We start from the raw sequence: 15,144 nt of genomic DNA, 5'->3' as shown, positions 1-15,144 counted from the left end.
ACAATCCCTTTTTAATCCATTACATTTGATATTTTGCAAAGTAGAAGAATGTTGTTGCCTACTGAAATTTTTTTTTTTAGACTCCTAAAGACTTTACCGAGTCATTTCAGCTTTGCCAAAGCCTCATGGAAGAAAGGGTGAGTCATTTTTGTAGGTTGCAAGATATTCAACCAGAAGTTATGGGTAAAAACATGTAATTTCCTTCATTCTTTTTTTGGCTAGGATAACGCCATCACTGAACAGCAAACCATAAAAGCAAAACTTGATAGTGTGTGCTTAGAGAAAGAACGGCTGGTCTATGAACTCACAGAGCTGCATGAGAAAATGTCAACCCATGTGAGTTTGTAACCCTTGAGAAACTGACTTCTGAAGAGCAGGAGGTGAGAAAAAGGGATAGTTTGCAGATGAAACATTTCCATAAGTTTTAAAGACTTTCACTGTGAAGTGCAGACTAAATGCCACTGCAGTTCTTTCAGAACATGTAGTTATCAACTATTTTATACAGATAATCCTTATGACAGTTCATTTAGTGATTGTTCAAAGTTACACAATAACACCACCTAAACAACTGGAATGCATTAGAAGTAGAGAGAAAAATTGCAGTCCCAAAATTATGAATGTTGCAGCACCACAGCAATCGTTCACCCTCACGAATGACATTCACCCTGCTTATTCCCCTCCCCGAGCTCTCCACAATTACTCCCACCCCCCATCCTCCCAGCTCACTCACTTTGAAGATCTGTGTTCTCTCTGCTGCAGTTTCTTTAAGAGCAGAACGATTTCGTTTCCAGCATCTGATCGGCTTGCAAATTTTCTTCATGTGCCAAGAATGAAATGTTTTAGGGGCTGTGATCTCATGCGACTTCAGGCTGCCATTCTCTGCAAAAGCGGATGGGTGCTTCAAGTCACACAAGATCAGGGCTCCCAGAAGCTTCTAGCCTCCACGCAAAATGTTTGCAAGCCAACAGGATGCTTTGAGGCAGCATAATTTTTGTCTATACTTCTAATGCATTCCAGTTGTTCAGGACTTCAATTCCCAGATTTCCTGACCAACACATCTGAAGACAGTGCTGGATAGGAAATCTGGGGGTGAAAGTGTTATTTGGAGCAGGGATCTCCAACCTTGCAAACTTTAAGCTTGGTGGACTTCAACGCCCAGAATTCCCCAGCCAGCTTTGGGAGTTGAAGTCCACCAGGCTTAAAGTTTGCAAAGTTGGAGACCCCTGAGCTGGAGGACATAAATTAAGGCAAAGTGTTTGAGGCTCATGGCACTATAACCTTGCTCTGCATCTTACTCAAGGATTATCTGGGAATTTGCATTTTTTCCCTCTCAATTTGCATTATGAAAGGAAGACTGGACATAAATGTACTAATTTTAATGGAATATAAATGAGTAAACTAGAATTAAACTTCTTGGCACCAACCATGAAATATGAAGCTTGCAACCGAGACAATCTACTTTGAAAGTCTGAGAAGTAATAAGAAGTACTGGATTTACACATTTTACAAAGCTCAGCTTTGCTTTTGACCAAATGCATATAACACATTAAGCCATGGTTCCACAACCAAACACAATGATTACGTTTGAGATGAGCCAAAACATTGCTTATTTAATTTTGGCTTAGTGTTACATATCAACCAAATCATTATTGCACTGTGCCATATACAAACCTAGCCACTCTGGTACAGAGGTTGAAATTTTGTTTCCTAGAATTTTTCTCCATTTTAAGATATGCAAAAACACTATTTCCTGCAGTAACAAAATTGCTTATCTAAAATTGAGTGGTTCTAACAGAATCTTTTAATGCTGCTTATCTTTCTTATGGTGATGGCAGGTAAACTAAACTGAAGGGTGCTTCTTAACTGCTTTGCTATTTGCTTCACTTGCTCCACAGATGCAACTAATGCATGAAATTACCAACTTAAAGGCTATAATTTCAAATGCAGAAATATACAATCAAGACCTTCAGGTGAGCTGGTGGTTGCCTGGCTTCCCTATTTAAAAAAATGGAATGGCGATATGAATGGGGACGATTCCTTTGTATTTAGTATAGCGTATATTGAATGTGTTTGAGATACACCTTTTTTGTTTGTTTTATAGCAAGAAATAAACTCGAAAGACATGCAGTGCAAGGAACAAGAGGAAAGAATCACCGCATTGGAAGAGCACAATAAAAAACTTGAAAGACTTGTAGAAGAGCTTAAAAAAGACAAAAATGATACAACCATTTTAGTAAGTATGAATCTTCTTAATTAATGGTGTATTTATTAAGTGAACCATGAAAAGCATATTTTGTGTATTTGATTCCTTTGTTACTAGTTGAAGTTCTTATGAATAACTACATAGAATGGTAGTTACTTCCCTGTCTTTTGTAGTCTATCATGTAGAGCAGGGGTGTCAAACTCGCAGCCCGTGGGCCAGAAGCATCACACACTGGCCACCCCCATCCCCGGTTTAGCAAAGGGGGAAAAAGTCATGATACGTCATGTGACGACAAGGTGACGCTGCAAGTTTGACACACCTGAAGTAAATTGATCAAGTTTTCTAGGCAAAGCAAACAATTTTGTAGAAGTTGCAAAAGTTACACAAGTTCATAAGAGTTCTTGCCAGTTGGTGTAGTTTCACAATTTCCAGTGAGTGATTGGAGAATAAGTGATATTTCCAAGTGGCTAAACGTGCATCACTGTCCAAAGTTTTGGTTTGCTACATGGATAGAGAGAGATGCAAATTCTCATGTTATCACATTGGCCTGACTCACAAGGAGAAATAATTCTAATAATATTTGTTTGGTTTGGGTTTAGCATATTGCGTAAAACTAGCAAATTGTTTCTTATTTAACAAAACTTGATTTTTAAAAAAAATTAATTTCACTTTTATCTCCTCTTTAATATATACAGCTATTCTCTTCTTTTTTCCCTTATCTGCAGGCACAGTATATAATTTCCCTAATTTGGGGCATTCTAAATATTTTTGTCCATTTTTTGAATATGTGTCTCTTGTAAACTTATTATATCTACTTTTTGTTTACTTAATTTTGCTAATGTTCTTTTCCTCTTTATTGCCAAATTTAAACCATTTATATAAATTGAAAGTAGATTTATTTCTTCTCCCATTCTCTTAATTGTACCTAATTCCTTGCCTCCTGCTTGCCCGAATCACTCTTTGGGTTCTGGTTGTTATTTTTTGGTGGTCTTGTTCCTTTTGTTGATGATCTGTCTTTCCTGTTCTTTGCTCTTTCTCTTTATTCTCTTGTTGCTGATATTCCTCTTGGGTATTTGATTTCCTCCTTGCTGCTCTGGTCTTCTGGGCCGACAAGTTGGTCATAGAAATCCTGTGCCTTTTCTAGAGTATCAATTTTAATTCTCTTTTCTTCCCACATAATAAGCATGCCTTCAGAAATCAGCCACCAAAAGAGAATGTCCCTTTTGTTCAATTGTGCAGCCAGAAATCTATAGTCCTGTCTGCTCCCTCACCCTTCTTGGGACCTGTTTCAATATCTGAATCTCTTTTCCCTTTGTAGACAACAGTTTCATCTCTCGTTATTCGATATACAATGTCTCATACCTTTCTTCTTGTAAACCTTATGTGTACTTCTTTTGGGAGTTTATGTCGCCTGGCATAACTCGTGCTTACCCTATACACATCGTCCAATTCGTTCAGTATTTCATTTTTGTCTCTTCCTAATGTATCTGCTAAGACTTCAGCCATCACCATTTCCAGATCTTCTTCCTTGGTTTCCACAACATTTTGAAATCTAAGATACGATGATGCCCGGTCCATCTCAAGATGGATCAAGGAGTTTTCAATTTCTTTGTTTATTATTTTCCAAATGCCAAGACCAAAAGAGTGCTGAGGAAGACGGGCTCCTAATAACCAGCCTGTTTGTGCAGGCGAGAGCTCCAGTTTTTCTGGACTTCAGGCTCCACACAGGGTGGGACCCTTCTTTGCTTGGAAGCGACAGGAGAAACCTGGCCTTGGGGAGTCCTCTTCTTATGTGGAGGCTGAAGGGGGGGTGTTGCCTGGTTATTAGCCTGTCATTGGCGATTCAAACCCGGCCCTCCTTCCCTCCCCCAACTTCCCTCCCCCACACCTGCAAAGGAGGGAGAGGTTTCCTCTGACTTAGGGGAGATATGAGATGGCTCTACTTTTCTTCCGTTTAAGGGGGAGCCAGTTCCTCCCCGTCCAGATCTTCCCAGCCTCCAGGCACCATGTGGCTTCTTAAATTCTCCCTCTTCCCTCCCCCACAAAGGATGAGAGAAGCCCCTCCTTTCCCTTCACTCTGTCCCACAGACTCCCAACCAATCAGGATGAAGAAAAAGCATTCAAATAAAGCACAAGGCCAGCACCAAATTCAAATAGAAATGGCTGCCAAAGTCTGACACACATGATTAAAAGAACCCAATGCACAAGCCTAATGATTGCAGGTGAGATTCTGCCGAAACATCGCTATAATTATACTATAACAACTATAAAGACATGGGAAAATACCCGAACAAACCTAAATTCCATACATATAATACCTACGAAAACACAAACGCACACACACACACACACGTTATTTATTTAATATTATAATTTTTATATATATATTAAATATATTATCTTTTTTAAAAAAATTGTATTAGTGGTCCTTAGGATTTAAAATTATGAGTTTGGTGGTCCCCGAGGTCGAAAAGGTGGGCGACCCCTGGATTAGAGAAATCCTTTTTTTAATGAACTCGATAAAATTATGCTGAAATTTATTTGGTTAGGTAAAAAGCCTAGAATAAAGATAAAACCATTACAGGATGTAAAAGCAGAGGAAGATTTGGTCTTCCAAATTGGGAGTTATATTACAGCTCAGCAGCACTTACCTGGACGAAAGATTGGATCAATTTAACCAATAAAAGAATACTAAGTCTGGAAAGCCATGACCCACAAAGAGGATGGCACACCTTTTTGTGGGAAACAGGAACTAAGAAACAACAGTATTTTCATAGACATTTAATTAGGAACTTCCTGTTACAAAACTGGACTAAAACTAAAAAAAGATATTATATGAAGATACCAATTTGGTTATCTGCGATGGAGGCCATGATTCACCCAAGCAACCTAGACGTAGCTAAGATGATAAAACATAAAGATGTACTCGATGTAGAAGGAAACTTGAAATCGATGCCAGATCTCCAAAAGCAAGGGATACATATTGACTGGTGGGCATTACTTCAGTTACAAAATAGATACAAAAAAGATATTAAGGATTTCTGAATATATTTGAAACCACAACAATTAGATAAAAATTTAATAGGCCCAGACCAAAAAAAAATTACAAAAATTTATAAGTACTTGTTGGAGGTGGAATTAGAGGAAGAGATTGTGAAGGGATGTATGATAGCTTGGGCTCAAAACATAGGGCATAACATAAATTTGACAGAATGGGAAAGCATGAGGAATCAAAATTATAAGTTAATGAAATCGGCTGCATACAAAGAGAATGCCTACAAGATGTTTTATAGATGGTATTTGCCTCCTTTGAGATTAGCAAAGATGTATCCTAATATGAACCTGATATGTTGGAAGTGCAAGAAGAAAAAAGGTACATTCTATCATATGTGGCGGTCATGCCCAGAGACTCAAAAATATTGGCTAAAAATCAAAAAATGGTTACAAGAGACTACCAAAGTACAAATAGAATTAGAACCGGAATTATTTTTATTGGGGATATTTAAAAAGAAATGCGGGAGAAATATAAAATATACAATATTACACATCCTGATGGCAGCCAGAATTGCTTACGCCCAATGCTGGAAACATTCATCTATACCTCCAGATGAATTGGTCATTCAGAAAATAATGACCTGTGCTGAGATAGATAAATTAACTTTGATGTTAAAAGAGAGAGAAGACCGAATATTATAAAATTTGGTAAAAATGGTATGACTGGATTGAACAAAGATAGTTAAATGGTTGATGAATTAAGGATAAGCAATATATAAGTTAAATGTTTATATTTGCATAAATTGTATATACAGTATTTGTAAATAATGCAGAAAATAGCAGTATAAGAAGAATGTCGCAGTTTGTTGAATCTAAGATACTTTTACTTTTTGCTTGCTTTTTTTTTAAAGTTGTAAAAGATCAATAAAATTTATTTTTTAAAAACAAGAAAAATGGTGATGAGTCAGTTTTTACAGTGCCATCGTAACGATGAATGATCACTAAATGAACTATTATAAGTCGAAGATTGCCTTATACAAATTTTCTATAAATCTATGTGATTTTTTTGATATCAATATAATAGCATGGGTTAGCATATTATTATGGCTGAGAATGCATTTCTAAAGTGATTTCAACTTTCAGAGTTGTACAAGTGATCATAATTTCTTCAAAGAACACTTCACTGATATTTTTGTCCTGTTTTGAGGTAACCAAAATGGAGCCAGTAAAGCATAATATACAGCAGGGCTGTCAAACTCGCGGCCCATGGGCCAGATGTGTCATGCACTGCCCATGCTCACATCCAGTTTAGCAAAGGGGGGGGTCACGATACATCATATGACGATGCGAGTTTGACACCCCTGTTATATAGGCTTTAGTTTTGGAAATTTGAAATTCATCATGGTGTGGAGACTTCGAAAATAAATTTATGAATCATCTGTTTTGACTTTCCTGACCATGACCCATCAACCTTACCAAAAAAAAATATTTTTAATTTTTCCTTGATAGAATATTTATCTCTGCTTAAATCACACTGTCACAATCTTCATGCTTGCAGCAAACTCCAAGGAAAAACCGCGACGAAGTGCAAGAGTTAAAGCAGTCTCTCAGAGATGCTGAAGCAGTTGCCTTGGATGCCAGGAAAGAATCTGCATTCCTCCGAAGTGAAAATCTAACACTGAAAGAAAAAATGGTAAAAGAAGAAGTAAAAATTAGTAGTGTTATCTGCTGAAAATCAGTTCTATATTTTTTTAAAAAACTTAAAAATTCCAGAACATGCTTGTTTGTAAAATAGCTTTTACTTATTATTAGAAGACTGTTATGTAAATGGCAAGCAAGCTAATTAAAAAAAAAACTTGAGGCATCTTTCCTCAGGATCCCACATACATACAGAAGATAACATTAAGGAGCCTACTGCAGTAGAGGTTTAAGTATACAATCTCATATCATCTTATAGATTCTGCTGCCTTATAATTCCTAGAATGAATCTAGTGACAATTTGAAGGGTGTGTGTGTGTGTGTGTGTCGCAATGCTGCCTAAGATAATTTTCCTGAAAGGCAGAAAACAGAAATCACAGAGCAAACCATGTTTGTTATACATTGAGAATTTGTACTTGGATGTTCATGTTCATACTATGCTAACTCATTCCCTCATAGAACCAGCTCTCAGATACTTACAATCAAATGGAAAAAGACTTTGGAAGCTACAAGACCCAATTAGAAGCGGGAAAAGTCAACTATAAAAAAATGCAGTCTGATCTCCAGAAAGAACTACAATACTACTTGCAAGAAAATGCAAAGCTGACATCGTTGGTGGAAGTTAACAATTCAAAAGGTACTGTTCATAGAAACTTCTTCCCCTGTCCTTTACAAAACCCTAAATGCTGAGAAAAGATTTTATAACTTAAAGTCAGTAGAATGCTGGTAGGAATACTGGGAGTTGTAATTCCAGTAGATGTGAATTAGGAAAGGCATTAAATTAATCTGCAGTGTTTCAGGAAGGCTTTTGAGAAGTTGGAATGGGAAGGTGTCTTATTTTTTCTGTCATGTTGCTTTACTTTTATTTTTTTAGGTTTTGTTTGTTTCTTATGTGTCTTTGTTTGCTGTTATTTCTTGTGTATAGTTTGAGCCTCCTCCCCTTTCCAAATTTTAAAAAAATCTAGTGAAGGAGGTATTTTAGCCATTTATAATAAAACCATCAAAAGGTTTTCTAATAATTTAAAGCTTATCAAATATACTTTAGGTTTTCATTTATCTCATAGGCATTTGATGAGACATTTAATTTAGTCTCTTTCAACAAAACTATTGCAGCTACCATGAAAAAATATTCTCAGTTATTTTTCCTCTTAAAATGGGTTGCATGTAGGAAAGATCCTGGAATTCAATTTGACAAATTCCTATATTTGACAAAAAGAATATAACTGATGCTGTGAAGTTTCAAAATTAAAGATTACTCTTAAATCAGAAGTCATATCAGTAGAACAGGAGTGAAATTCAAAATGGAGAAAGGAAACTGCATAACTGAGAAGAGGAACAGAGGAAATAAACCAAACTGCATGAGCAACGAAGTTTTACTTTTCAGGGATGCGAGGGAGATTGACTTTTGTTGTTGTGTCAATGTTTTCTGTTTCTTTCAACATTATCATTTGCAAAACTCAGGCTATAAATTACTCTATTTTAACAAGAAATTCACCATACCCAAAATGTATAAAATATAACTGGGGCTATAGCTCAGGGATAGATTTTTTACTTGTGGAAGGTCCAAGATTCTCCAGTTTTTCTAAGTAAGACTGCAAAAATGCATGAAAACCAGATGATATGGGCTCCTCATGATGTAGCTTCCTATGGATAGAACAATCCAGTCAACACAGAACAGTTGTCATTCATTTTTGTGATAAGTTTGGCCTATCTTTTCCAGACTTGCTACCATATATGGAGTTGGAAGGGAAAATGGAGGATTTAAAAAATGAGCTGAATAAAGCTTTGGAAGAGAACGTGAGCTTAAAGGAAAAGTTGACTGATTTATCAGAAGCAAACTTTGGATCAGATCTTGAAATCTTACATAAAGAGGTAAAACTATTGCATGAGTCACTGGAAATTATTCAGTACCACTTTATATGGCACTGAATTTTCCAGTGAAAAGTTTTCTCTTTTCAGAATAAAGTTTATTTTCTTTACTGTTTCCTAAAACAGACTTCTAGCACTAGTGAGCTATTTCAGCATTGTAAACAATTTTATTGACTTGTAGCAGAATTTGTGTCCACCAGTAATTAGTAGCTAGAGTTTTACAAAGTGCCTTTGGAACATGCTCCCAGCAAAATAAATAATTGTCTTCTGGAGTAGCTTCCATAGCAGTTACCCATAGCAGTTATCCTGCTTTATTGATTCAAAAGCATTTAAAAATTAAATTAGAAAACACAATGTTATTTTATTGCATTATATTCTGGTTTCTGTCATATTTGGAGAATGGAATTTTGAGTGTTAGAGATTGCTAAACTTGGGGAATCTAGAATTTAGATGTTAGAAGATAGGATTGATTGGCAATAGTGTGTTAAGCTGTTATAGTCTCCAGCTAGGAAAATAGAGCAAGTCTCTACAAGATTTCTTTTTAACACTTAAGCAAGATAATGATAGAAAATCTTTCGATTAGTTTTGGAATAATGACAGACATCAAATTGATTCCCGTTAGAGGAGGAAACCTAGAAACCCAAACAATTATCTTCTATTATTATCCAGTTAATTTTTAAAACATAATAAAAACACTAAGAGCTGTTCTCTGATATTTTGTTCATAATGTATGCTTTTGGTCTTATTAACAGATTGTTGAAAAAAATGAAACAATTGCTTTGCTGATGTCAGAAAAGGAAATGTTGCTGTCTCAAGTTGGTGAAAAAGAGAGAATGGTTCATGAAGCAACTCAAGCACTGGCATCGAAAATGGATTTAGCAAATGATGAAGTAATAAGAGGAAACACCGTAGCTTTTGAAGAACTCAGACAGCCATGTGATAAATTGGAGCAGAAATCCTTGGTTGTGGCTGAAGAAGACAAATCCATGAAGACACAAATAGATTCCTATTCCAATGGAAGTTTCAATGCATCCATCCGTTATGATACCCAAGAGGTAAGTGCCCATTTTATAATATAAGTCAATAAATACATTGTTGGATCTTGTGATGCTTTATCTTTGCCCATACCTGCTTATGTTAAATATATTATTGATCATATATTATTACACAAAGGGTTGGATTATAAATATTGCAAGAACCAACAGGTCACTAACAGCACTGCAAATAGAGCTAGACCTTGACTTACAATCACAATTGAGACCAAAATTTCTGTGGTTAAGTGAGGCATTTGTGAAGTGAGCTTTGTCCCATTTTACGACCTTTCTTGCCACAGTTGATAAGTGAAACACTGCAGTTGATAACCCGGTTAAGTGAATCTGATTTCCCCATTGACTTTGCTTGTGGAAGGTCGCAAAAGGGGATCACGTGACCTTGAGACATAGCAACAGTCATAAATGTGAACCAGTTGCCAAGCATCTGACTTTTGCACATCTGGTCTTGCTGTGAAAGTCATATCTGTGAAAAACGGTCATAAGTCACTTTTTTCAGTATCATTGTAACTTTGAACAGTCACTAAAAGAACTGTTGTAAGTTGAGGACTACCTGTACTGAAACTTATGGCACCTAGGTCTTAGCTGGAATCATTAAACTTACTTTGTCTTTGCCTTTAATATCTGAGATATTATTCCAGAAGGAGTTGTACTATTAAATTGCTCGGTATGCTTACCATTTCAACCAGTGCAGAAGTGCATGCAGCCTTACCTACACCAACAGAAATAAGCTGGAGTAGCATAATATGTGATGCTTAGCTAACTTGAAACTGCTAATTGTGTTGTCTTGACCTAGTTCCTACATGCTATCATGCTAAATTATAACATAGAGGTTTCTTTTAGACACTGCATGTTATGCGAATATAATACGTTATGCATGTTTGATTAAATCTAGACTTAGGACTTGGAGCATTGTATGAATCTCTCCGTTGTATCAAAGTTACAGGAAGTATTAGATCCTTTATAATTTGTGTATCAAATTGCATCCAGGAGCCTATTGTATGGAAACCTAGGTGCCTCTTGGTTATTACTATTGTTATTGCTTTGTTTAATTTTCCAATTTCACATAGAAAATGAAATGGAATTATCTGCTGCTGCTTTAAAGGAAAAGATTTAGCAGGAAATTTCCTACTGTGAATGAATTAATCATGAATGCAAAACATATTGAAGCATAAGTTGACTTATCACTTATGGAATATCTTTCCTATGATTTCCTCTGTATCTCTACACCTAGTAATAATCCCACTTACATTCCCTGGTTCTGCATCCATCTAGTATTTTTTATACTAAAAGTTGAAGGAGGGATTAAGTAGGGCTCTAGGATATCATAAGTCTGCTAGTAGTCTAGAATCTTTGTCTCTCCATAGTCTCAGCCATTACACTATATTGACTATCTATTCAGGAGGATCATTGTTTAAAAGAATATTGTTACAATACCCTTAGAATGTCTTAGTGGAAGCAGCATCAATTTTTCATATATTTACATATTTTGAAGCTATTTGATAGTGGAAGGAGAATGTGGAGGAGGGGAAATGATTCTTAACTATTTGCAAATAATTCATTAAGATTATTGCAAAAGAAAGTTAAATGCGATTACAGAATTTGACAACTTTTGATGCTGCATTTTCAATATATCGTGTTTAACATATATGCTATAGTTTCCTGAAAACTCAAAGCAATCTAGCAAAAATGAAGAATTACAGGAGAAGGACTTGGAGCAAGAGGAGCTGATCACTCTTCAAAAACAACTGGATGAAGCTCATCAAAAGTTGAGTGAAATGGAAAAGCTCAAGGATCAGTTTAAGGCTTGGGAGTCTAAAATGGAAGATGAAGAGGCACAAAAGTCAGACATGATGGAAAGACTTCAGGAGGAGAAAGAAAAAATAAGAGCCTTGACCCAAGAAAGAAATGACTTCAAACAAAAACAGGAAGCCCTTGAGAAGGAGAGAGATCAGCTCAAAGAAGATATACAAGATACTGTTTCAATGGTAAGCTAAACACGGCAGAGAAACAGACAAAGAGTAGGTGACTATCATTATGGACCATATTCTTTTGGAACCTTTAATTGGTTGCATATGGTTAGGAGTCAGCAAGGATTGTGTTTGCTGATCACTAACAGCCAAAAATATTGGTCTTTTAGGGAAATTAGGAGTGAAAACAGGCACGTTGTGCCTCAAATGCTGAGTATGGGATTTCCATCCTTACATTCGTTTTACATGTGCTTTTCAGAAAAATGCAACTAAACCTTGCTTGGGGTTGGGGGGTTTTTTGGAATTTTTTTGGAGAAAAATTAGGAAATTAATTAGTGGAACAACTTTCTTCCAGAAGTTGTGACTGCTGGAGGTTTTCAAGAAGAGATTGTCTATTTGTCTGCAATGGTATAGGGTCTCCTTCTTGAAGAGGGTTGAACTACAAGACTTCCAACTCTGGTGCCTTCCAACTCTGTTGTGCTTTTCTGTTCTGCTACCACATGTAACATCAAATTGTTTATCCTTGTATTAAGAAAGCAACCAAGTGTAGGAGAAAATATTATTTGCACCCCACAATATATTTTGTGTTAATTTTAATGCATACATATGTATATTTTTCTATCTTTTTATGAAAGAATATTGAAGCCCAGGAGGGGTTCAGGAATGCCCAGGATTCTTTGAAGCAGTGTCAGAAGCACATCAAAGAACTTGAAGAAACAATTGCAGAAAAAGACAAACAGATTTCAAGAATTAAGGAAACTTTAGAGATCACAACTGATGATCAAAAAAACCAGGTAAGAGATATCTGTAACAGAAATGCATTGACAGAATGAAGTTTTGGTTAAGCTTCTTGATCTGGGATGTACTTTTTCTGTTAGATCAAAGCTGCTCATTTATTTCCTCCAAAGAACTTACGGAATGATATATTCATTGCAGATACTGCAGATACTGAAATTAACAGGCGACTTGAAAGACGTCTCTGTAAACAAAACTCAAAATGAAGAAGATACAAAACAGATTGTGCTAGAAGTCAACAATGAACTTCAACAAATTAAGGAGCAGATTACCACCCTCCAGCAAGAAAAGGTGGTGTTACAGCATCAACTGGAGGATTTGGAAAAGGAAAAGAATCAGTATCTAGAAAGCAATCAAATGGTACGTATCAATCATTGTATTCATTCTTTTTGACCAGGAATGGTGCAGTGGCCTAGAGGTGGAGCTCTTTCCTCATAATCAGGAGGCTGTGAGATTGATCCTAGGTAGAGGCAAATATTTCTCTCTCTGGGCACACTGAGAATATATATGCTGAACAAAACTGCATTGGCAACAGAAAGGGCATCCGGCCGTTAAAACATTCTGGTAGCTCCATTCAGTTGCCCAGACTCCACCCCGCAAGGGATTACGGGCTCGTTAAATGAAGATGATGATTCATTCTTTTTGACCACCTGTTGTAACAAATAAACCTGCAAAAAAGTGCCCAAACATTAATAAAATATATTAAAATGTACCAAAAATCAGTAAACACATTGAAATGGAATTATTACAGCAAAGGAAATATTAAAAAACTTTTAATGTTTGATAAAATATTCTCTCTATTTAGCAGCATCCCATGCAAAGCTTGCTAATTTGAATAAAAGCTTGGAGGTTGACAACTTGTAGACCGGGACAAAAAAAATTCAAGTGTGCTGACATCTGTGGCATTACCCGTTCATTTTTCACAACCAGTCTGCTGTAAAGATTATAGTAGCTATGGCAATAGCACTTATATATTGCTTCATGGTGCTTTACAGCCCTCTCTAAGCAGTTTACAAAGTCAGCATATTGCCCACAACAATCTGGATCCTCATTTTACTGACCTTGGAAGGATGGAAGTCTGAGTCAACCTTGTGCTGGTCAGGATCGAACTCCTGGCAGTCAGCAGAGTTCGCTCTCAATACTGCATTCTAGCCACTACGCCACCACACAATGAATTACTTCTAACCATCAAAAGATTGCTAGTTCCTTCTCTGAAAGCATGGCATATTTTTTCTTTCCTACCTTTCATAAAAAATCAGAAACGTGTATACTATTTGATAGGTTCAATTTCATAAACATTTTTTCTCAAATCCAACAGCTACAAACAAAGTCCTTTAACCTGCAGCAATTGCTCCAGACAAATCAGAATGCAGAAAATTTTGATGACTCAGAGCAGCTAAAAATTAATTTTGAATCTCAAGTGGAAGCCCTGCAGAAGGAGAAAGCTGAGCTGGTTCAGAAGCTTCACAGCACTGAAGAAGACATCAAATTCATTGGCCAAGAAAAAGAGCATCTGAGAACAGAGGTAGAGGTTCTTCAAGCTGAAAAGGATACCATGACTCAAACTGTCCACCATCTAGGTGAGACTCTAGAGAAGCTGATTCCAACGGTAAGAATTCAATTGCTGCCACCTTCGGGGAGGTACATTTTTATTGGATTAAGATTTAGTTTAAATGTGGCTTGATTTCATGTGGCTTGATTTTTTCTTAAAGAATCTGGAACTTCAGGAACAACTGAGGGAGGCTAATAATTCTCTCAGCGAATACAAGAAAATGGTAGAAGAACTGAAAGGAAAAACCTTAGCCCCAGATTCTCAGATTTCAAAAATTGATGAGGAATTGAAACAAAAGGTAGGAAAATGTGTGACACTTTAAAAGCATTATTGTTATTTATTAGATTTAAAGACCACCTGGTTCCAGAATAATTTTGTTCAGTTTATAGTTTTTAAAAAAGAAAACATCTGAAGCATTTGGAAAACTATATCCCATATATCCCTCCCCCAAAATAAAAAATATTCCACTAACAACAAGCCTTCTGAAATCCTTTGCTGTAAGTCCTTTAAAGATTCTTGGAATATCATCAGAGAAGGAGTTACATTGGATCTCAGAAAGGATAGGCAGAAGCCATGAGACATATCCAGATATAGCTTTATAGGTTATAAACAACACCTTGAATTGCACCTGGAGCTTCTAATTGGTCTTCAAAGGCAGCCCAACCTAGACTGCATTGCAGTAATTCCACCTGTAGGTTACTAGGACTTAAGAAACCATCTTTGATGGGTTTCCTGATCCAGGAATGAATGCAATGGGTAACACCAGATGAAGTTATGCAAAGGTACTCTATCATAGTTGCTACCTGCTCTTCAGGTAGGAGCAACAAGTACCAGATAAGCCACAGATTAAACACCAGTCGTGACAAGAGGAGTGTAGCCTCATCCAAGGCTAAAGTTGGTAAAACCAAGTGGCTGGGTGCTCAAAAGTACACAGCTACTTGGTTTTGACAGGATTGAGCACGATGCTTTCAACATCTGCTGTTTAAAGTTCTCCAGTGCGCTCATCAATAATTT

At 36.5% G+C, this 15,144-nt stretch overlaps 1 protein-coding gene across 1 annotated transcript in view; it reads left to right on the top strand.

Annotated features, from left to right (window-relative positions):
* Positions 1–15,144, top strand: part of LOC113434625 (uncharacterized) — a 52,901-nt gene that overhangs the window by 13,810 nt on the left and 23,947 nt on the right. Inside the window, 14 exon segments of the mRNA XM_087918822.1 lie at positions 81–137; positions 223–336; positions 339–380; positions 1,896–1,970; positions 2,102–2,233; positions 6,756–6,890; positions 7,355–7,532; positions 8,616–8,767; positions 9,517–9,819; positions 11,490–11,801; positions 12,419–12,577; positions 12,729–12,938; positions 13,897–14,187; positions 14,291–14,428. Coding sequence (XP_087774948.1) covers positions 81–137; positions 223–336; positions 339–380; positions 1,896–1,970; positions 2,102–2,233; positions 6,756–6,890; positions 7,355–7,532; positions 8,616–8,767; positions 9,517–9,819; positions 11,490–11,801; positions 12,419–12,577; positions 12,729–12,938; positions 13,897–14,187; positions 14,291–14,428 — 2,298 coding nt within the window.

This window comes from Pseudonaja textilis, unplaced genomic scaffold (assembly GCF_049901715.1).
Source record: "Pseudonaja textilis isolate UNSWEBS1 unplaced genomic scaffold, rPseTex1.2 PTEXCTG61, whole genome shotgun sequence".
Classification (NCBI taxonomy): Eukaryota; Metazoa; Chordata; class Lepidosauria; order Squamata; family Elapidae; genus Pseudonaja; species Pseudonaja textilis.
The sequence above is the reverse complement of the archived record's forward strand: the minus strand, read 5'-3'. Positions and strand labels throughout refer to the sequence as shown.